Source organism: Mustela nivalis (genome assembly GCF_964662115.1).
Source record: "Mustela nivalis genome assembly, chromosome: 17".
Taxonomy (NCBI): domain Eukaryota; kingdom Metazoa; phylum Chordata; class Mammalia; order Carnivora; family Mustelidae; genus Mustela; species Mustela nivalis.
This window is the reverse complement of record NC_139036.1, coordinates 5753318-5776915: the sequence shown is the minus strand read 5'-3', so window position 1 is coordinate 5776915 and position 23598 is coordinate 5753318. Positions and strand designations below refer to the sequence as shown.

Here is a 23598-nt window from a genome sequence, read left to right as displayed (position 1 = left end):
TAGTGATAGTCCCAGCACAGTGTCCCCAAAGGTCAAAGAGCTACCTCAGTGTCAGCCCATGCTTGGGCAGAAAAGACAGCATTGACGAACAGTGCTCCCCACATGTGGCTGGAGGCTTCCTCTGTCCTGGCCTTGAGGGACGTTGCAGGAGACACCGGTAGCCTGATTCCAGGATGGACACAAGGCCGAGCGAGACACTGGTCACTGGGCTTCACCCCTGAGCTGGGAAGTCCGTTGGCTGCATTTCTGAGCTGGGCATCTACATTGAGTAAGAAATGCTTCATGGATGCGTTTGGATGGTGACTCCCCATTGACCTCAATCTCATGTTGATCTCTCTTTCTCAGTGCCTGGAGAGGACGCGGGTGGTTTCTTCACCTGTGTGCTTAGAGAACGCTTTCTGTCTCTTTCATTTTTAATACAGCTTGACTGGATGCATACATCTTAAATCTTAGAGATTTAGAACAAAACCTCATATTTGAAGCTGTGTTTGGTCCACCCTTCTGCAAATGCTTATCGCACTCCCATAGTGATGAACAAGACACTGATTGTGCCCCATGAAGCTTTGACTTGGGTGGGATATGTCTTTTGCACTTTCTAGCACTTTCCGAGGGCTGATGCCAGCCCCTTGGCGAGTCCCGGCCTTACAGAGCTTTGATTCCCATGGGAAGTGCCCGTAGTAGGAGCAGAAGAAAAGTCTGAGGAAAAACGGATTTCCCAGGCAACGTTTTTCTTTGCCTTTTTTTTTTTTTTTTTGGTAAAGATTTTATTTATTTATTTGACAGAAAGGGAAAGAGATCACAAGTAGGCAGAGAGGCAGGCAGAGAGAGAGGAGGAAGCAGGCTCCCAGCTGAGCAGAGAGCCCGATGTGGGGCTCAATCCCAGGACGCTGAGATCATGGCCTGAGCTGAAGGCAGAGGCTTAACCCTCTGAGCCACCCAGGCACCCCTCTCATTGCGTCTTGTTGGGCATGATTTTTAAAATTCTCTTTTGTCATTTTTGCAGTTGATTATTGATTCTCATCTACATGGTCTAGTCTTTTCTAATGGAACCCTTCTTGAGCATGCATTACTTTTTCATTTCCTTGCCTTTTTTTTTTTTCTTTTCCTTTTAAACCTTTGTAGTTTGGGGAGATCCTTTGAAGTGTATCCTGCATTTTACTGATTTAACTTTTTCTTTTTTAATTTTTATTTACCCACAACCACTAATGTGGATTCAAGTGAGCCATTTTGGTACAATCCTAACCTCATCTGTTTTTGCCTTTGTGTCATCCTTCTTATTTTGGCCGTCTTTTTCCGCAATGATTTTCTGTTCCTCTTTCAAAGAGGACTTCTTGCTTTCTAGCTGTTTCCTGATGTTGCCTTCTGAATTGCCTTCTGAGAGGCACTCTTGCCTTAAGCTCTTCACATGGTGCTTCCTCAGCCTTTCCCCGAGTTCCCGTGCCCATCTCTTCCCTCCTTCTCCAACAAGGTAGTATCTGTGTAGACGTTGCATGTACATCAGATAGAATATATACTATGTGTCATTAGCCTTGGCACCGTGTCCACTTGGGGAAGTTTGAATCCCCTTCACAGTTGCTGACCTGCGAGGTCATTGAGGCACACTCCACGCACCTAGGACTGTCCCATGGCCCTCAGCATGGGAAGTCCTGTTTCTCCCTTGACTGCCTTTCTGGGCCTCCCAGCAGTGACTCAGGCACACACGGGCGACCTCGCGCCTGCAGTTGTGGGTATGTGGTCAATGGAGAAGTGGAGCTTGGTTTTCTAGATTTCAGAGAAGAAACTCCCTAGACCGTTTCATGGCTGCTCTTCGGTAATTTTCCACATAGCCTGAAACTGTGTTTCTTCAAGTGGGCTGGGGTTACCTCTAAGGCTATTGTAAGATCCTCCCAGACCGTGTCATGATGATGGTTTTTAAGTTCTGTTCATGTAAGTGTGCGATAGGGAGGACGACCAACCGCGTCAGATCCATTTCTCATAGCTGTTCCTGCTCAGGGTCGGGCTAAATTCAAGCTCATTACAAGACAGTTAAAAAAGAATTCTGGGTAAATGTTAGGGTTGCTGGTACGTAGCCATGCCAGAGTTGGGACAAGGGGGTATGTGAATGGCTGGCATTTGGGAGATGTCGAATTAAGGCCTCCCTCGGGCCTGGAACGAAATGTGTTAAAGTAGGTGCCATTTCTGGTAAGTCCACTTGGTCTTGGGATTCTTGTACGGAGTGGGACACATAGGAACCTTATGAGGGGCCTCGGACCCACTCACGCTGAGGGCAGGAAGCTAACTGCCAGGCCCCTCCTAGGAGCCATCTATGGGCCCTATGGGCCTGAGCCAGGCACTGCTCTGTCCTCTCTCTCTGCCCTCTTCTATAATGACACCTGTCTCAGTATCGTACCTCCCACCCTATATGTCCTCGGGCTTCCCAGCTCCCTATATGCTCTGGACCAGATTTCCATGCCCACCTCACTCCTCTGCTCCTCTTTCTGGGATTGACAGGAGGCGTATCCTCTCTGGCATTGGTGAGGGTCTTCACTCTCTCTCATGGACACCACTACCTGTTCTACGATCCCGTCCTCATTGGCTTTCTGGAACTCATTCCCAGAACTCGCATCCATTCCTTGCCCGTCATGGAGGCAGCCCCCGAGTGTGCGGCATGGGGCTGCATTGAGGGGAGAAGGACAGAGACCTGGTTCTTGCCTGTGAGGGTCTCAGAGGGGGCCAGGGGGTGCCGCATGCACTCATCGGGGTTGGGTCCAAGGAGGATTGGGGGGAAGTGAGAGCACGCCTTGGGGCTCAGCTATCCATTCTTTCTTCATAAACGGAGTCCACCTGTAGGACTGCAGTCCCATCTCTGGGCAGATACCCCAGCAGGGTTAGCTGAGATGTCCCATCTCCATGTGTCAAGGGCCACACAAAACCCAACTGTACCCTGATCAAGCACTTGAAACTTGAGTACAGAGGCTGTGAGCTCTACCGTATATCCCCAAACTGACTTCTACTGTGGCCGGATCTCCCTGGGTACTGGGTCCAGCTTCTCTCGTCCCCTTCAGGATCACCTTTTACTTTCTCCCGCCCCCCCCCTCCAATGTCTGCTCCATCACCAAGGCCTAGTCTGCTTCTCTCTCACTGTCCCTCCATTCCGATCAGGCCCTCCCTTTTCATTCCTTCTGTCAGGCAAATGCTGTATCTTCTGAGAAGCCTTCTCTGACTGCCTCAGCCGAACACGATCTCGCCCTTCTCTGGATTCTGAAAGGTCTCATTGTCTGCCGACTTATCGCTTGGCACTTATGATAGACTCCCTTGTGTGGGTATTTCTGCTTTTTTCCTTGTGTCTGTGCCTTATCTTCTAAACTGTAGAAGCCAAGTCCCGTTAGTGTTGCACTTGCCTGCGTCTTCCACAGCATTTGGGAAGAGGTTGCTGGTGACCCTGAGTTGTTTGATTGATCCCATAGGCAAGGGGCTGCCTGTAAGGGGGTTGGGACCCTTTGAGACCCTGTCCCCCAGAGACTACATGGTCTGGTGAATAATTTTTCCCTTCATGACTATGAAGCATTTAGGAAAAGTGAGTCAACGCCATACCCCATACCCTGTCTTTCTTATTAATTATCAATATATGACAACATGACTCGTGGTACTGAGGACAAGGGCCCACAGCAAACGTGGCCTCTTTTTGGCTGGCAGTTTTCAACTCAATGGAGACAATAATAGCAAGAAGGTTGGGTGCATTGGACTCCATGAAACCTGGGGAAAATGAAACTCTGGGGAAATGATTGTCGGACTTTTTTTGTGTGTTTGGATTATGGGTTTCCTACTGTCCCTCATTTGTCCACGTGACCCAAGGTGTTGGCAGCGACCAAAAGGGGAGCAGTTGGTGCTTTTTTTGGTTCCAGTTCAAATGACAGAAGACGATTCATAAATCAAAACTCAAGGGACCTCTGGTTTGAGATGCTGGGATTGCCCCAAACCATAACCCCCTGAGAATGTCTTTATGAGTTTTACACATCCCGAGATATTTGTGTTGGTGATCCCTAAAGGGTAAAACATTTGCAGGCCTCTGGTTTGTTCTGCTTAGCTCAGGTCAGAGCAGATTAACCTTCTGGTTCATGAAGGCCCAGAAAGGTCTCTTGTCATTGGCTGGAGGCCATCTTGGAAACCATGATGACAATCTTGTGTGTTGCCTATAAGGGTGCGTGATTGTCTGCGATTTTATCTGTTCACATGTGGCATGCAGTGTCAGAGTGGTGTCAAGGCTGAGTAGCCTATAAACTGTCCCCTCTTTGCTGCCATAAAACCAAAAAGTTATGGGCTGCGAGAACACCCCTGGGGACTTTAAGTTCAAGAAACCTGAAGGACCCAGGGTGAAGGTCTTGGCTGCCTGGGATGCAGGTGGAGTTTCGTTTTTACCTTCTTGTGGGTGGGAGCCCTTTTTCAGGAGCAGAGAGGCCCCCATGCTGCTCTCTGGGCCTTCCACTGGCAGGCTGGTGACCTCCAAGGTCAGGGTGTGGTCACCACCAGACCCCACCTCCCAACCCACTGGGGGACGAGGCCAGTAACTCAGCCCCTGGCGGACTCCTCACCTCTCACTTTACAAATACAGATCTGGGGCTTAGATTTCTCTTGTGTTTCAGAGGAGAGAAAGAAAGGAGGGGAGAGATCCCATAACCAGTTTTCTCCCAGACATTGGATCTTTTCAGTGCCCTGGTGTTGGGATGATTTCTCCAAAATCAGAGAGCACAACATTCATGGTGTTTCCTCCCCCATTCAAAACCCATCAATGTTTTCTGGCTTATAGAAGGGAGACTGATTTCTTAGCCTCGGTGCTCTTATGGTCTCCCACAATGGAACCCCATCTGAAACTATTCCTTCTGTCACCTTCTGTGGCCTTGAATCCTAGGCCCTTGAACCCTTGAATTCCTGATGGAAGTGATCCTCATGCACACCTACATGACTTTCTCTCTGGGCCTTTGCTCCTTTGGCCGTGTCAGGCCCAGAGTATTATCTCCTTAGCTCATTCCTCCTGCCCATCCTTCCTGATCCATCCCCAAAGCCTCTGTTTATTCCACTATTAAATGGAGACCATACTAGAAACCTCCTCATTGGGTTTCTGGGCGAGTTACTTGATCCAAGGCACGGAACGTGCTTAGGACAGCATCTGGCCCAAAGTGAGAGTTCAAGAGAACTCATTGTCACCCCTGCAGCCTATCAGAGCCTGATAAGCAGAGAGGGGAAGTAGAACCCCTTGAGCAGCCCACTCCAGGCTTTGAGAAGGAAGAGATGAGCTCTGGATCTGGGGGTGGAAGGAAAAAGACCAGAAAGGTGGGAGTGGACATGTCCAGACGGAGGCATGTTGCTTTGGCCCTCTGAGTGTGTGCCCCCACCATCAGACTAGCCCGTGGTTGACATCAGGATGCTGGCTGTGCTGCCTCAGTTTCCCCAAGAATGAAAATCAAATGGACCACACAGCAAGCCATCTGGGCTGCCCAGACTTGTCTTCTAATTGGCTTCACCACTGGGCTGGGGAGACTTCTCTCTGGGTGCCTGCATTGCCTCCCCTGGAGGATCTGTCCCTGAGTATTTCATGATGTGGCTTATGTCACACTGGCCAGGGGCCCTTGATCTAAACTGTCTCTGTGGGTCCCAGACGTGTTGTGTATGTTGAAACAGACATGATGTAAAATCTACCATTTTAACCATTTTTAAGCATATAAGTTAAGTGGCATCAAATGTCTCCACAACGTTAAGCAACCATCACCATCCGCCTCCAGACTTTGTCATCTTGCTGACGGACACTCTGTCTCCATTAAACACTAATCCCCCACCCCCGTCTTCCCCTGGCCCTTGGTGATCGCCATTCAATTTTTTGGTCTCTATGAATTTATTCTCTTCTTGGCCCTGTCCCAAAGTAGGATCCCCCAGTATCTGCCTTGTCGTGACTGGGTTATCTTGCTTTGCCTGATGTCTTTATGTTCATCTCCACTGTGGCCTGTGTCCAAATTTCCTTTCTGAGATTGAACACCATACCGCTGTGTATATACATGCCATATTTTGTTTATCCACTCATCCATGAATGGACACACTTGACTTGTTTCCATTCTCGGACCGTCAGGAAGAGTCCTGCAGCACACCGGTGTAGAGAGTGGAGTCCCTGCTTTCCATTCTCTTGGGTGTATACCCAGAAGTGGCATTGCTGGAGCCCATGCTAACCCTGTTTGCAATTCTTTGAGGAGTCGCCATATTGTTTTTCATGGCATCTGCTCCATCTTATGTTCCCACCAGGAAGGACTCCGTTTTGTCCACATCTGCGCCAATGTCTGTTCTTCTACTTGTTTGTTGATAGCGGCCATCCTCATGGGTGGGTGGTGACTCCTTATTGGGATTTTAATGTCCTTATTGGGATTTGTGCATTTCCCTAGTGATGAGTGAGCACCTTTCCCTGTGCCCGATGGCCATTTGTATATCTTCTTGGGAGAAATGCCCTTGGCCCATTTTTTTGTGTGTGTCCAGGGACACTTCACCTCCTACTCTTTGATCATAACAAAAACAACTGGCTGTATTGGGTACTTTGGTCCCCTTTGCTCTCTGCTCAGGATTTATGTGGATTTCCCCCCTTAATCCTCCCAACAACCTTTTGAGAAAGGCACTGCCAATCATCTCCCTTTTACACTTGAAGAAATCTGAAGCTTCAAGACCCCACGCTAGGTATCACAGCTGATAGGCAGTGAACCCACAAGGGCCCTAGAGCCGGCTAACTCTGTCCCTGGAGGATTGTTCTGATTTCCTAGCCCACCCCAAGGATCAGGCACTGAACCCTCTATAAATACACAGTTTATCCATACATTTGGGAGAACGCTGTTTATAAGAAATCATCCAGACCTCTCGACTCCACGGTCCCTTGGGAAAGCGATATTTACTTTGATATCAAGGCTCGTTTCCTAGAATCACCACGGTTTACGCAGAAAGCCGACACAGAAATGTGTGGATTTGAAGTGCTTAACCCTTCAGCTCCTCCAGAAAGCTGTCTGTCTGACTGGAGTGATTTGAGATATTCATGTAGGATCCAAGTCTCTTGCTTGAACTCATTTAGTTGATGGATGCCATATTGTGCTCACGTCCTCCACTTGCAATTGAGAGCTTTGGGATCCTAAACCCTTTTTCCTCTGAGATGCATGGCATCGCCCCCCTGGTCACCCGCCCTCTGTTCAGGTTTGGAGGTGTTGAGGGCAGAGCAAAGGCAGGGGATGCTCATCTTGTCCCCCAGGGGCCACCGGCTTTTCAGCCCTGGATGGATCTAACACAGTGGTTCTTGGGGGAGCATTTCTCATTCTTTGTAGGTTGGCTTTTATCTGGCCTTGGGTTCACACAGCTGGGGCTGGGGCTGGGGCCGAGGCCAGAGCCGTGACTTCGGGTTGGGAAGAAGTTGGCGGAACATTCCCCAGCAGGGCTGGGGCAGACCCAGGGAGTCCCGCCTAAAATATAGTGGACAAAGCAGCTCTTGTCCCCAGGCCTGGGGGTGGGAGGCATCTGGTCAGTGACACAAGCTTGGCCATTGTATGTCGTGACCTCGGCCAACTTTTTTTAGCTGAGAAAGGGGAAAAAGAGAGAGAGTGAAAAAAAAAATTAAAAAAAAAAAAAAAAGTCTCCAGAAACTTCGCAACTGGAAAGTCCAGAATGCGTGGTTGATTTCCTCACAGGACCCGGAGCAGATTTGGAAGGAACTGTGCAATGTAGCGTGCTCTTTGTGAAAGAACAGCGGGGTGCAAAGCCACAGGAACACCCTCCGGGGTGTCCCCGGCACTGACCCTTGGCACGGTTGCTTGCTTGCATCAGGCCCATTTCCCGCAGAGGGTGCCATGGAGAGGAAGCTGGCAGGGGCCTGGCGCTGGGTCTGGGGACTCCACGCAGGACCCAGGACTGTCCTCTGAGTTGTCCGCAGCCCCACAAGGAAGATTGGCTCTTCTGTGATGGTAAGAATCCATCCGACCGGCTCAGTTTTTCTCAGTGTTTCTGAACGAATCTGGGTATTTTAGAAAACGGTTCTGAGGACCTCTGAAATGGGAGCTTAGAAGCCCTGGGGCATCTAGGGTGCTGGGGCTGGGGAGGGTTCCCGTAAGGCATGAGTTGGGAGAAAAGAAGACTTGAGTGAGATCAGGAGTGGGGGAAGGACAAGAGGTGATGTGGAGGGTGAGGGGGGCAGCTCCCCGGTCACCTGGGCAGCGGTTCTGGGGAGGCGTGTGACCCCGTGGTGGCGTGGCTTGTGGGGGCAGAAGGCCACGTCTCACCTCCCTTGCTTCTCCCGAATCTGAAGCTCGGCTTCTTCCTGCCTACCCACCTGCCGTCTACGTGGCCTGGTTTCCGCCGGGACTGTCTAAAGGGAAAGCCTGTTGGGGGTTCCTCCCCGGTAGTTAAGTTTCTGCCCATGTCTCTGCCGTGGTTGCAGGCTGAGCTGGGTGCTTCTGTCCAGTTTGGGGGTGGCAGGGGTGGGCTGTGATTACGGGTGCTCTTCTAAGATCTAAGAGTAGGATAGCCTTCTTTTGTCCACCTTCCTGCCTCTGGAAGTTAGACACCCCCCTTTTTTGGAAAGTGGGACCTCCCATCAGCCAAGGCTCTAGGGACCATGCTCTGGAGGCTCTGGGCAGCCCTGGGGGGGGGGGTGTCCAATTCATATGGGAAGGCTCGTGTGTGTGCACATAGCCTTCTTCCAGGGTGCCCAATGACTGGGTTAGACAGCATCTCTGATTTTGGTGTGGCTTCTGATGGAGGCCTGAGCCTGTGCCGGGAAGAGGGAGACGGTACTTATCATCCAGGGGCACCTGGAAAGTTCACAGGAGGGCTTCTTGGAGGTTAAAGCAGATCTGAATTGTCCAGGGACCGTCAGAATATGGAGCCTGGTGCTCAGGTGGAGCCTAGGCCTCTGCATTTCTAGCCAGAGGACAGCCCTGCAACAGGTGCAGGGTCTACACTGGGGGAGGATGGTGTGTAAAGTGCCCAGACCGATCAGTCATGTTCTGATGGATTGCCGGCGAGCACTGGTGGGTTCTGGTGGGGCTGGCCTGGGCAGTGGGCCGTGGCAGGGAGGTTCCTGGAGAAGAAGGGATCAGCCCAGAAGTCATCCCCAGAGGGGCATTCAGGGAGTGGGGTGAGAGCCCAGGGAGGCCTCTTGGTGGAGACGGAGGTGTGCCTGGGCTGAGAGATAGTGTGTTGTGTGTTCAGGTCCCAGCGTGTGTGTGTGTGTGTGGTGAACAGCTTATCTGCCAGTGGGCTCAGAACAAACCTGTGTTGCCAGGGCACCCAGGTAGCTCTGTCAGTTAAGGTCATGATCTCGAGGTCATGATCTCAGGGTCCTGGGACTCAGGTCATGATGTCGGGGTCCTGGGATCCAGCCCCTCGTTGGGCTCCCTGCTCAGCAGGGAGCCTGCTTCTCCGTCTGCCCCTCCTCCTGCTCGTTCTCTCTTTCCATCTCTCTCTCTCAAATAAATGAATAAAATCTTAAACAAACTAAAAGAACAAGTGTTGGGCATGGGGAGAGTTCCAGCTTCAGACACAGGGAACCCTGGGATGCCAGGGCAGGAGTCCGGTCCGTGGGCAGATAGAGCTCATCCGTGTGTGGCTCTGGGAAAGACAGGGAAGGGGCTGACATAGGCCGGTTAGACCAGAAGAGCTCACCAGGACACGTCTCTGTGAGAGAAAGAGGCACAGTCTGAGGCCCCGAGGCAGAATCCCAGTGTTCGGGGCTCCGTCTGCTGCCCTTGAACCCACGTCTACACTTGAACAAGACTTTGCCTCTCTTCCAAAACAGCATGTCCTTAAAAAGCAGGTGGGCTAAGAGCAGCTTCCAGAATCCTTGAGTCTTAGAAAAGAAAGAAGGAGAAACCAGAGAAAACCCTAGGAGACCATCTGGTGCAACTTCTGTATTTTTGAGATAAGGACACAGAGGCCTCCCCACCGAAACAAAGTGGTTGCTCAAGATCTCCCAGCAAGACAGCGGCAGCCCTGGCCAGGCGAGCCGGCCTCCCTGCTCACATCCCGCATGATCTCTACGGAACGGTGATGGGTGCCCACTCTCGGTGGTGGCGTCCCCAGCTGTCACCATCGGTCTGGTTTTCTAGGCACCAGATGCAGAGCTTCAGAAACGTCCGCTGCCTTGGGTGGGTTGGAACTGCTCTCCTTGCTCGTTCTGGGGCAAGGAGTTCAGCCTCGATTAGCTTTCATCTCCCCCCAGTGCCCGTGGCTCAGAAGCATTAAGGATGCGCTGCGCAGTCAGAGCCCTGATGGGAGTCCCTCGGAGCTCGAGCTGCCAGCACCACCCTGTCACTGAGATGAGTCTCCCTGGTGGGGACACTTGCTGCTCCTGGCTTTCTGGTGCCCAGGGACCTACTTCTAGTGGCCACCAAGCTGGGCCAGCCAGATGGCAGCCCGAGGCAGGCATCAGATGCCCACCTTGGTGACCTAAGGAACTCCAGTCCTCCCTTCTTTAGAGGGGCGCCAACTCCCTGAGGACACAGCGGGGGGCACCCCCCAGGGCTCTGCAGGCAGCAGCAGTGTCACCTGGCCTTGGAGCGTGGTGGCACGTTTCTGGCAGTCAGGGGCTTGGCGGGAGGTTCCAAACCTGTGATCTCACCCGAGCTGGGGACTTGAAGTTCTGTTCCTCTCCTCTGAACATGTAGGGTCTGTTTGGAACGGAACAGAATGCTTGAGAAATTTGGGTAGGTGGGTTTTTCTTTGGGGGATTGAGAAAGTGCCAGAAACCCTTCCACGAGGCATTCTGGGATTTCATACCTTAATATGAAAGGGGGCTTTATCAGGATTTCCTCTTCTCCCCGTTCCCTCCCCCCCCCCGGCTCCTCCCCCCCCAATACCAAGTGTTGGCAAAATTCGCTTGTTCCCTGGCTCTCTCCTCTGCAAAGGGAAATTGGAGGGGTCCTCCCCCTCCCAGGAGCTGCCTAAGGAGCACGCCTGCTGGTGAGTGGTCCTCAGTGTGTCCTTTGAAGCATTTCCAAGGGCAGGATGTCGATATCTTGACCATATATACGAGTGTAAAAATCCAGAGTGCAGGATTGGGTTTTTGTTTTTTAAGATTTTTAAAAAATTTTATTTTATTTATTTGTCGGGGGGTCGGGGGGAGTATCAGCACAAGCAGGGGCAGAGGGAGAGTGAGAAGCAGCCTCCCCGCAGAGCAAGGAGCCTGAGGTAGGACTCGATCCCAGGACTCTGGGCTCATGACCTGAGCCGAAGGCAGGTGCTTAACGGCTGAGCCACCCAGACGTCCCTCCAGGGTGTATTTTGAAATCCTTCAGGACGAAGGGAAGTGCTCACTTCACATCCACCTCCTTCTGATGGACAGGGACATCGGAGCCCTAAAGGGGCTGGGACATTGACTCTTGGCACAGAGGGGGAGAGGTCAATGTTCGGCCTCCCTGTACGGGTATGCGGTTGTGCTCACAACGTTGCGAATCCTGGCTTAGGCATACATTTGAACAGTTTCCAAGTTTTGTTAAATCGGTTTGCTTCACTGGTGTCTCAGATGGCATAGCCCTCCCATCCGTTCCAAGTTGGGTTTGGCTGAGGAAATAGTCACTCGCTGGACCGAAAAAGTTTGGGGGACACCTTCGGGCGAGGGGGAAGGTAATGGGACATGGACAATCATGTTCATCCTCGGAGGGCTCTGTCCTTTCGTGTTTATGGGGTGCTTGCTTTTGCAAGCATGTGTGGTCATTTAAATGCCTTGAAATGTCCCCTGTGGTGGTTTGGGGCCCTGTTACATGACATGACCCTCAGGTCACAGGACCCCGGTGTTGGAGGGCTGGCAGCCCCTGGTTTTATAGATGAAGGGACAGAGGTCCAGAGAGGCTCAGGGAACTTTCTGAATTATAGCTTGCTGTCTGGGAACACGGTCTCCTTATGCCTAGGCCTGTGTGCTTTCTGCCGATGTTTCCGGGGTCCTGAGGTTGGAGGTAGGATATCAGAACGGCCCACGCTATTTTTATCTGCCGGAGAAGGGGTAGGAGGAAAGGCAGCCAACATTCCTCAAAGTTGAGAGTTGGAGTAAAACGTCTCAGTTCATCACGAGCTGGTGAGTGGATTCATTCAGGTTTTCCTGCTCAGAGGCCAGAAGCCGGGACAGGCTGGCGGGAGCTCACTGCCTCGCCCTTTATAATCTTGAAACATCAGGGCCTGACAGATCTTAGAAGTGGGACCAAAGTTAGGGGCTTTCTTTGGATTCCCCAAACTTCTCTAGGCTCCAAGATATGGAAGCAGGCGCCACGTCCCATCTTCTTCCCAGAGCTGTGCTCCGTGTTCCTGAGCACCTGTGGGAACTGCCTTGCCCCACATGAGTGTGAACATGGCCATGAGGTCATCAGGCACCTGCTCTAAACCTCGGTACGGAGCAGGACTGACTGAGTTGTGTCGTTTGGTCAAGCCAAGGGACGCTGGAGGGTGGGTGTCTCTCAGATCCCTGTCCTGCTCTGTGCAGATGCCAGCAGCAAAAGCACGAGCCATCTCAGATGTCTGCTGACGTCCGGAGTTCCTCATTTTGTGCACTGTGCCCTTTGGGACCCTGTTTATCAGCCCCTCTGTCTTCTCTCTGGACGGCAGGTGCACCAGTAGTAGAAGTGTCTTTGTCCAGTGTCCGTGAGATACAGGGTCTCGTGGGAACGTGTGTAAGGCCCAAATTGAAGTTATTTCCTCCAGGACGGATTCCTTCCTACCCCCCCCTCCCCCCCCGCTGCTTGCCCTGCAGACACGTCAGGGCCACGGAATGGCTTCGGATGCGGTGGGGGTCCAGCGGGGTGGGGGAGGGGTGCCCAACTCATCCCTGCACTGCGGTCTTGGTGGCGACATCGTTTGTCTGTACTCGCCCCACAGGAGACCCCGTGTTTTCCAGCTTTCCGAGATTCCCGTGAGGGTCGACTTCCTGTGGCCTCACAGAGACGACGTCGTGATTGTGTTCATCAAAATTCCTGGTTAGCCAGATCACTCCGTTCCTTTTTAGGATCAGAAAAGAGAGTGTATTGTTCTGTGTCCTCTCCCCGCCCCGTCCTGAAAAACAGCCCCCAGTGAGTCGACTGGCCCCTGGGGAGGCACTGGGGGGACTTACAGATGGCTCTTCAGGGCGGCTGGGACCCTCGCCATGTCCTTTAGGAGCTAGACATGTGTGGGGACGGGGGTGTTGCTCACAGCGGGTTGGGTGATAAGCACATGGCTGGTAGGTCTGGAGGATGACAGGAGAGAGTCCACAGGGTCCAGAAAGGTGCCTCATGCTGGCAAGCATGAGTATGAGACTCGCTTCATGGGGCTGGAGCTGGGGAGCCTGAGTGAGTCACCCTCTGGGCGCTGGTCATGGGGGCCGAGGTCTGGCATGAGTGAGTGGCAGGGGCCAGCCCCTGGGATGTGGATTACTGCTGCAAGCAGGACCCCTCCCAGCTGTGCATCCTGAGTGGGAAACCCAAGGACACAGGGGTGGTGCAAGAGTCCTGGGGATGTTTGCATTTGAGTCCTGGGGATAATTGCATTTGAGTAATTGAAGCCCTATTTGGAAAGTTCCTTTAAGGGACCCAAAGAAGCCAAGCCAAAGGTGATCTGTCCAAGAGCAGTCTGAATACACATGTGAAGTGTTCCGGCAAACCCTGTGATGCATCGGTCCCATGTACCGAGGAACCTTGTGCTTGGAGGAGTGGAAGGAAGAAAGGCATCCTGCCTGTTTGCTTTGGCTTTTTGTTGGGAAAAGCTGGAGGTGGGCCTTCCGTGCCTGATCCCGCCTTCATGCAGGGGGTCCAACCAGAGTGGCCCAAGGGGCACAGAGAGGCTCAGGTCAGGATTCCCTGTGGAAGCTGATTGCCCGTGGGAGCCAGCGAGAGGTGGCTGAGAAGTCAGACTCACAGCACCCCAATCCAAGAAAGGTCTGTGGTCCCCGAGGACCCTTCCCTTCTGTCACAGCCCCTCTGGCTAGAAACCTGTCATTCCCCAGGAAAGCGGTGAGAGCAGATACTTGACGCCAGGGGTCGGGAGCAAATGAGCGAGGTCATCGGGACGGAGACAAGAGGAGCAGCCCCTTTTCAGGGCAGGACCAGAGGTGTTCTGATTTCATTTCCCTTAAGTGCCCGGGCTCTACTTTGTTCTGCCTCGTAATCTTTTCTAGTAGTGTCGGAATTTGTGGTCCAAGCTCTTCCCTTGTTTTATACCATATAGGGAGAATGTTTTATATTTTTCTTGCAATAAAAAATATATTTTTCTTATAATTTTCCTTGTTTTGTACCATATATGTGTACAGAACATATACAGAGTCTGTAACTAGATTGGTGACGATGATTTGCATATTTTTTAAGCTGCTTTTGGTGGTCAGCCTGGGACATTTTTGCTTTAGTCCTTCACCTTTATTTGTCGTCTCTCCAGCAGCTGTGGCGCATCTTCTAAGCACTTCTGAGGAGGACACACAGGTTCTCCCGGACCCATGGTCTGCAGACCTATATTCCCCAAACCACTGTCCACAGAGGAACGCCTTTCCTTCCCTCCCTCCTTCCTTCCTGTTATTTGAAAGAGAGAGATAGCAAGAGATTGAGCACGAGCAGAGGGAGAAGCAGCCTTGATGCGGGACTCGATCTCAGGACCCCCAAGACCACCACCCAAGCCAAAGGCAGACGCTCACTGACTGAACCACCCAAGTGCCCCAAGGAACGGCCACATAAAAGGGTCTTGGCTTTTCCCCGTGACAATCCAGAAGCATCTTTTGAAATGCAGTTACAGAGAAGCCTGTGACCAGCTGTCATTTTTTTGCTCATTTACTGGGGACACCCTTCTCCCACATAAACCATTACGGGACTTTCTCCTTACCTTTGCCGTGTAAATCCATTGTTCATGGTGTGCCTGCCATCGACTTATAAAATCCATTTTGTGTGCAGCAGCGTGGGACCTACCATGCTGCTCGTACGTGTTTTCTTTTAGCTGAAGACAATCCCCCCCCCGCCCCCTGCGCGGTCCCCATCAACCATGGTCTATCATTTCTTTTCTCTTCTTCAGGAGCACCGAGCATCTGTATCTTGCCTTGTTCTTCTGGCCCTCTGTTTTCATTTTTTTGTGTGTATTTCCTTTGCATTCCAGGAAAAATTCTTGCATTGGCTTTGTACGCAATGAAAGCTTTTCCTTTTTATGTTTCCTTTCTGCAAGACCAATTCCACATTCTGTGGCAACCGACGTGGATGTTCCTGTTGCTACCTCGTAAATATCCCTACAAGTTTTGCTTATTTCCTGTCCCCTTTTTTATAGCATTTGTTTCCTTTTGCCAGGCTACTTGCCTCATTTGCATTAGTTTGTCCAATCCTTATGGTTTTTTTTTCCTCTTGTATCATAAATGCTCTGTCTTCCTGCCTTCTATTGAGGTTGCTAAACACTTTCCTGGAATTTTCCGTCTGGATACCATATGAGGTCATGGTTAGAAGTTTGTGCCTCCCGGGAGGCTTCTGGAAACTGTTCCTCGATTTATTTTCTGCAGTGAAAGAAACTATGTTATCTTGTCTTCCCCCGCCTCCCTGTACTCAAGGTTGAATAGTCCATTCATCGGCATCCATTAAGAGCTGGGATTTGTTACAGGTGGGGCGCGCGTGTTGCTTGGGCTATCATTCTGTCTGCTTGTTTGGGAGAAAGCCTCAGATCTGTCTGGAGCCCGTTTCTAATGATTCCAAGTTTCCGATGGTCCCTGCATCCCTCTAGCCAGTGTTCTGGACACTGTGCTGAGACTAATGGTAGGGACAGCATGGACGCGACCGTGTCTTCCTGAGCCTTCAGCCCGTTTCTCTGTTGTGTGGTCTCTCCTCCTTCTCCTCCCACCGGCCAGGTCTCTCCATCTCTCCCCCTTAGAAGAACATGAAGACGTTGTGTGGGTCCATCCTCTCCCCACCAGCCTAGAAAACTACCCGTGAGGACTTCATTTCCCAGGGTGCACTGAGCCATCGCCGGGTCCCTTACTTCCTCCCCAGCTCTGCTACCTGAGTCGCTCTCCGACGGGATAGGAAGGCGGCCAGAGTTGGAGAGAACCCTACTGCCTCACCTCTCAGACAGAGGAAAGGTGCCCCACACTCTGAGAGGTGCAGATCCTGAGGCTGGTGGATCACCCTAAGAACTTGGTCCCTGCTTCCTGCTTTGTGTCTTAACCCATGGGCAGGGGAGATGACCTTGCCCTTGGTGGCCGTTCCCAGCTTTGTGTCGGAGTCTCTCCACCTGGAACGGGTGCCCAGCTGCAAGGTGTGGAACAGGTGTGACTCTCCAGTCACCTGGCCCAGCTGGGTGGCTCGCTCGCAGCCCCTGTTACTACTGCTAACTGGCTGATGGCATTGAGGAACCGTGAGGCCAGCCCTGGCCCCTGGGTCTTGGGCTGCTCAGGGAGCCCCAGTTCCAAAGTTGTTCCTGGGGACTGATGCCTCCCAGTCCCACCTGACCATGCCTGGCTGCTTCTGGGGGGTCCTGGCCGGCTGTGTGTTTGGGAAGAGAGAACTTGCTGGAGAGTTCTTTGTGGAGGAGCCTTCAAGCAGTGCCAATCACGGCACCGGGCTCATTAGCAGTCATTGCCATGGCAACGGGTCTGCCAGAAAGCGGCTCGTTAGGCTGACAACTTCAGAGATGTTATATATAGATCTGGGTGTGGGGGGAGTGGGGGTGTGGGGCCCTGTGGATATGCCTTTCTCCGGAGTTCCTATTGCTTCTGGGCTTGGGGTGTGAGAAGACGCAGAATGGGGGTACCTTAAAACTTGCTGATTTGGCTGCTAAAGGGAGTGACGACCGCCCGTGACCATCTCAAGTCGTGTTTGCTCGCATCTGCAGAAGGTAAGAGTCAGGTGTTCCCAGAAGCCTCCTGAGGGGGAAGGAGTCCCGGGCTGAACTTGATGAGGGGAGGAGGCTGTGGGGGGCTGAGTGTGGGGGTTGGTACTCCAGAGACTGGATCGAATCCCTCTTAAAAGAAGTCTCCTTTGAAGGGCTTGGGGATGGCACCCTCTTCCTTAATAAAGTAGCCATGCAGCTAAGCACTGTCTTTTTATAAATTGTGCTTATTAAAATTTTATGTTCCCAGTTTCGATTTCAGAAGCACGCTTTCTCTCGAGTGCTTTCTCCAAAGCTGCCTGCCAGCCTGTTCTGAGTTCAGTGGGCACGAGGCTCCCCTAGGATGCACGTTGAAAGGCAGCTTCCCGGGCTCCAGGTTGACCTGGTGTTGGGAGCAGGGCCCCGGAATCTGCATTTTTTAATGCACATCCCAGGGGACCGGCACAGGGTTCCAGGGACCACACTTTGAGAAACACTGCTCTAAGTGAGGAGGGGATTTTTGTCTTCAATCCCTGGGTGACTTTCCTTTGCTTGCCTGCTCTTTTTTCCTTCGCCGGGGAGGACCAGTAGCCATCACAAAGAGGAAAATTTTGTTGGTGATGCTGTTTTAAATAAGGAGACAAGGAAGTTAGCCGGGAACGTGACTGCTTGGGTGTGGGTGGTGGTATTTCTGTTCATCTCCCGGGAGGGCATATGCTCATTTGGAGACTGTGAGACGGGCAGGAGAAGCAGGCCTGAGTTGTCACCCACCTTGGTGGGAGCTGGGGTCAGAAGGTCCCGGTGAAACAAAGCCTCCCTTGGCTAGCTGGGGAGAGATCGATAAAGGGTAGTCAGGATGTAGGTAACTGGACAGAAGTCTCTAGGGCAAGGGGAGGATTTCAAAGTTTGGGCTGATCATTTGTTTAGCTGTGCAGCGTTGGATGAGTTATTACATTCTCTGAGCCCCAGATTCCTCGTTTCAAAATGGGAACATGGCAGGTTTCAGTTGTCAGAACTAGAGGTAAGTGTGTAAAGCATCTGACCCAGTCCTTGGAGCCCATCAACATTTGGTGCTTGATAAAAGTCGTTATCGATGGATGCATATGGGATCTGAGCTCGTGATTACCGGCTAGATTAGGGCTCTGAGTCATCTAGAAGCCTCCTGATACTCTATAGGAAATAGGGTGAGGGTGTACATGAACGCATGACTCCATTTTGCAGGGCAGGAGATCCACAGTTATCTTTAGATCCTCAGAGGATGGGTCTCCATAAACAGTTGAGTAGGTTGTTGACTGAACAAGGGGACCCAGGGGAGGCTGAAATCCAGCCTGGCAGTCAGGGCGATGGCCCATCTGGAAGAAGAGACAACGTTTTATGATTCCCACAAAGCTGTGATGTGCATGAGGTTAGAATTTCTAAGTTGGAGGAAACTACCTTCACCCTCCTACCCTCACTCCCACTCCCTTGGATCTTGCTCATTGTCAGTAGGGCCCCAATCTCTGGGCCTGTGTCACCTCTGCCTCTTGTTCCTCTTCCCATGGGAAGGAGCTTTCAGAATGGAAGGGGAGAAGCCACTGGACTAGGGAAGGGAAGGGAAGGGTTTAACTTGAAGGAAGCAAATTAGGAGAGAGAGTTTGACAGAGACCTTAATTATTGGGTCGTTATTCACGCTGCATTGTCTTGATGGCTGGGGGGGGGCAGCTCTCCCAGGAGGCCAGTCCCCCCATGACCACCCCATGACAAGCGATGAGGTCATGTGGGTGCTTTGTGCCTTTTCAGGGAGAGAGCCTGCTGCATGTGGAGAGTCTGCTCCCTTGCAGCTTAAAAACGATGTTTTTTAAAAAGTTGTGAAATACACATGACATAAAATATATCACGAGTGATATTTATACACTCATACTATGGTGCAACATTTATATCGACCCCAAAGAGGAACCCCTGGACCCGCCCTTCCCTCCCCCTGCCCCAACCCCTGGCAACCCCACTCATCTGCTTTCTGTTTCTGTGGATTTCCCTCTTCCGGGCATTTCGTATAAATGGAATCGTATGCATGGCTTCAAGGCTCATTCACGTGGTAGCGTGGAGCAGAGCCTCCTTCCTTTCCACAACTGGGTATTTCTCTGGACACACAGTGTTTTGTTGACCCCCTCATCAGTTGATGGACCCTTGGGTTGTGTCTGCCTTTTGGTCCTTATGGATAGCGCTGCTGCAAACGTGGATTCACAACTGTTTCGGTGCCGTTTTCAGTTCTTTGGGATACGTTCCCAGGGGTCTCCGCATCTTTCCACTCCGGATGTGTCTCAGGCCACCAACTAGGGGAACTTCTTTCTGGGTGAGAGCAAAGGTAAGGGAACTGTGGCGGCCTCGGGGGATGGGGACAGAGCACAGGCAGGTGACAGGCAGAGCAAGGAGCCAGGGTCCTGCTGGAGGGGGATAAGGGGACAGCCTTGGGTGCATTAGCCAAATTAGGAAGTAGGCGTTGGCCCTAGGGGGGTGGGGGGGGCTCTCTTCCAGCGCCACTTGGCCCTTCCTGGCTCAGTAGCAGAGATCCCTCCCCCGCAGCCACCTTCAGGAGGGTTGGGCTTGGAGGGTCCAGCATTTCCTAGATGGGCGAGACCTCAGGGTAGGTGGTCACAGTGCCTCCTTGGTCATCAGTGTCCTCCCATGCAAACCAGAGCTTGTTCTGAGCCCCCAGGGTTACATAAACCCCCTAGAGTGATTTTCAAGAGGAAAGCACCATGGAGACGGGGCAGGTGTCCCTGTTTGCTCTGTCCGAGGTGGGGCGTGGAGGGTCGGAAGTTCAGTCCCGTCCCTCAACCAGCCCTGCTTGGATGGTGGTCTCCCTGCCCCCTACCCAGGTTTCTCTGCAGATCCAACTGGTCAACCTCCGAACGCGTTCCCTCCGCAGCAGGTGTGTGCTTGCCAGCTGAGCTGCAGAGTTTTGGAAACCGAGGCCTGGGGAGAAGTGGCAGTTACTAGCGACATTTCAAGCGTGGTGGAGCAGGCTGGGGTGCGGGGCCCCTGACCTTCCCCTCTCAGGGGGCAGAGGCTGTATGAAGCCTCGTCTCGCTAGGCTCTTAAACACATCCCCTCCCGCTGTCATGGAGCGTTCCTGGTGACAGGCACCCTCCTAGGAGCCTTCCCCAACAGGGCTCCTGTCCTCCTCCTCCTCTGTTGTGCAGACACATGGATAACTCCTCCTCCTCTGGATAAAGGCAGTCGGCTGAGTCCCTTTCCTATCCTGTGTCCGCTCAGGGGCTGAGTCAGTATTGAGGCCCGGGCCGGAGGGCTGTTTCCATGGTGCTCCTGGGTCCCTCTCCTCTCTGCACCCTATTTCCGGCTGTGTCGGTATCCGGCCCTTGCTTCCTACCCTTTATGGATGACCCGCTGCTGGGAGAAGCACCAACCGTAGCCTTCCCATCTTGGATGCTCGAAGACGTGGACTCTAGCAGAGCGGCCCGGCATGGTACCCCCTGGTTCTAGAATATTCGTCTCTTAACTTAAACCTCCTAAGCTCCCTATTCGTGTGTGACCCCCCCAGCCCCACTCAGCCAAGATACACCTCTCCTGTGTGTGGGATACTTCCTACGTGCATGCACACTACTCATCGAGAGACTGTGTGCGTGCAGTATTTGGACCACCTTGCCATCCGGGAGACGCCAGAGCAGGTGTCTGGAGGCCCAGCTGGACACACACTCAGGTGTGGGTTTGGGCTCAGCACACGTGCTCTGTTGGTGAGATCTCCTGGTTGGCGTCCAGTGCCCAGTAGTCGAAAGACCACCTTCCACACTGATACTGCGGGTTAACAGCCGTGAACCAGGTTGGCCACGGGGAGGCCGTGGTTCCTCAGGGTCCCGGGAGCATCTAGGAGGGACCCGATCCCTGGTGAGGCTGTGCCACAGGCCAAAGTAGCTGGTTTTGCAACTTCAGACAACAGGAGGGCAGGGTGGGCGGAGAGCCGCTGTCCCTGCTGCTTGCTTCGAATGTTTAGCTGGTTTTCCTAAGTAGCCGTCCTCAGGGACCACAAGTGCCTTGGTGGGCAGGACAGAGAGGGGCTGAGGACACGGGCACGCTGAGAAGCGGATTCGTTTTTAATGCATCTGAACAGAGCCCAGCTTTGCTGAGAAATTCACGGCCCCTCTCCCTGCGTGGTTGAATCTACTTAACTATCTTCAGAAGGCACAGCCGCCGCGTGGACTAATTTGGACCCTCTTTCCTTATTTTTAAATGTTCTTTAGCTCACCGCTTATTTTTGTTGTTTGAGGGACATTGAGATGCAAGAGAGAAGTAAAAAGGAGAGGAGAAAAATTTGCTCTTCCTGTCACCGCCGGAAGTCACCTCTCTTGGATCTTGGGTTCACCTGCTTTCTCTCTCTTATATATATATATCTTTTCTCTGATTTGTATTTTTAAGAATACAGTTCTCGGGGCATCTGGGTGGCTCAGTGGGTTAAAGCCTCTGCCTTCGGCTCAGGTCATGATCTCAGGGTCCTGAGATCGAGCCCCGCATCGGGCTCTCTGCTCCGTGGGGAACCTGCTCTCCGCCCCCACCCCCACCGCCTGCCGCTCTGCCTACTTGTGATCTCTGTCTGTCAAATAAATAAATAAAATATTTTACGAAAAAAAAGAAGAAGAAGAGTACTGTTCTCTATGGGCAAAAGATGAAATCAGGGCACCTGGGTGGCTCAGATGGTTAAGCATCTGCCTTTGGCTCAGGTCATGATCTCAGGGTCCTGGGATCGAGCCCCGCATCGGGCTCTCTGCTCAGCCAGGAGTTTGCGTCTCCCTCTCCCTCAGCCCCTGGCTTCTAATCATGTGCTCTCTCTCTCTTTCTCTTTCAAATAAATAAATAAAAATCTTTAAGGAAAAAAAAGATTAAACCACACATAAGTGCACAAAGTACCCATGGTGGAAAGGGAGCGGTGGTTTGGCCATGGGTCCTGGTTCCCTCCAGATCCCCCTGAGAGATTTGGACACTGGACCAGAAAAGCCCCATTGAGCCCTTCTTTGGTTCTCGGCGTGGTTATGGAAGTCTTTAGATCTCGCTCTAAAGAGACTTGCTGAGGGTGCCTGGGTGGCTCCGTGGGTTAAGCGACTGCCTTCAGCTCAGGTCGTGATCCTGGAGTCCCAGGATCGAGTCCTGCTCCATGGGGCGTCTGCTTCTCCCTCTAACTCTCCCTCTCATGCACTCTCTCTCTCTCTATCAAATAAATAAATAAAATCTTAAAGAAAAAAAAAAGAAACTGGCTGAGATTTGTGTTAAGTTCTGGTGGGTTCGCCCAGGCCCAGCAGGTCCTGGGCCTCGCCTGCTGCTGTCCGTGGTGGTCCTGGGGGTGTAGGCCTTGGATTCCACAGTGGGCATGTGCAGAAGACCGGGGTCCCTGCAGCCCACACAGCCCACCCAGTGAGTGCCGTGCAGGGGGCTCTCCGGGAAGAAGGTCCAGCTCTGCTCACTGTCCTCTTTGGGAAGCTGTCCCTTCCGCAATGGCACGCTTGGGCAAGCCCTCAAATCCCACGTGTGTGGTCTGTGACCTCCTGCCCCCCAGGGAGGCCAGCGGGCCACCTCCTGTCCCCCCATCTTCCCGTCTCCCCAGCATCAGCTCTTCCAAAGTGACTTCACCTGCCTCCGACTTCCTGGTCCCAAACTGGTTGAAACCTCAGTCGCCAAAATGTTGGGCACGTGTGACCTTTCCTTTCCTCTTTCACAGAAGCCTGGAATGGTGCCCCCTCCGCCCGGAGAGGAGAGCCACACTGTCGCCCTTCCACCTGGCTGGCAGAGCTACTTGTCTCCCCAGGGCCGGCGCTACTATGTCAACACGGCCACCAATGGTGAGTCCTCGTGCTGGGGAGCATGTTACACGGGTCCCCGCGTTTCTCTGTCCCTCTTACCTCTCCCAGCGGCTAGTCGTTTGCCTCGGAAACCAGCCTCAGAGGCTGTGGTGGGTTCGGGCTTTCCCCTGCCGTGCTGGGTGGTGGGGATCCGCGGTGGCTCGGGAAGCCCACCCTTCAGGATCGGGGGTCCTCCCCGGAAAGTGACCCGCTGCCCCGGGCATCTCTGTTGAACCCAACCTCGTGGTCTAGGGCTGTTTTCCGCTCCGGGATCTCAAAAGGTTTCTCTAGTGAACAGCGGGTTCGAGTCAAGTCAAGCAGGTTTAGCTACTGTGGGATTATCCGGAACATGGAATGTACTAATGAGACGGAAGCTCCCGGAAGACGGTCACAAATGAGGGGTTTCCCTAACTTCAGCACGCATCGCTTCCTTTTCCCCAGAGTAGCTCACTGGCTGGCATTTCTCGGAAGGTTCTTTGGGAAACGCTGGGGCTGCTCAGGGATATTTGTTCTAATAGATAACGCAGGACCCTTGTGCATTTCTGAGTTGAGTTAGGACACCACCTCCTTGTTCCCAGGGCTTCTGGGCTTCCTGGGCCTTCCTGGGGGCTCCAGGACCCCAACAGGTGGGCTCTCGAGCGGTCTGCGAGAAGGCTGGAGAAGGTGTATAGAAGGAGTGGCATGTTCTCTATCAAAGTGGTCTCGGGAGAGCAGTGCCCACGTAGCTAAGAGAGCTCTGTGCTTGACCGTCCTGCCTCCTGGAGGATGGAAACACTGAAGGTTCGATGTGGGGGGGGGGGGGGTGCCTCACAGATCTGTGTGTCGAGGCAGGATGTGAAATAGAATCCCATTCCCGTGTTGACTCAGCCTCGGCCCCCTTACTTCCCTTGTCGGCACCCACCTGACTTAACGGTCACCTCCGCCTACCCAGGGGGACCCTAAGTGGGGCTGATGATGACAGGCCTGCACCCTGGGAGTGTCCTGGTAC

General features: G+C 52.7%; 1 protein-coding gene across 7 annotated transcripts in view; it reads left to right on the top strand.

Annotated features, from left to right (window-relative positions):
* The window catches only part of GAS7 (growth arrest specific 7), a 203053-nt gene that overhangs the window by 94149 nt on the left and 85306 nt on the right, over positions 1-23598 (top strand). For 4 of the 7 annotated variants that reach the window (XM_082708220.1, XM_082708225.1, XM_082708222.1 and 1 more), the window contains exon 2: positions 22490-22610. In XM_082708220.1, coding sequence (XP_082564346.1) covers positions 22490-22610 — 121 coding nt within the window. Of the gene's footprint in view, positions 1-7664; positions 7959-16690; positions 16810-22489; positions 22611-23598 lie in introns of those variants that run through there. The other 3 variants (XM_082708221.1, XM_082708226.1, XM_082708224.1) reach the window with 3 other exon arrangements.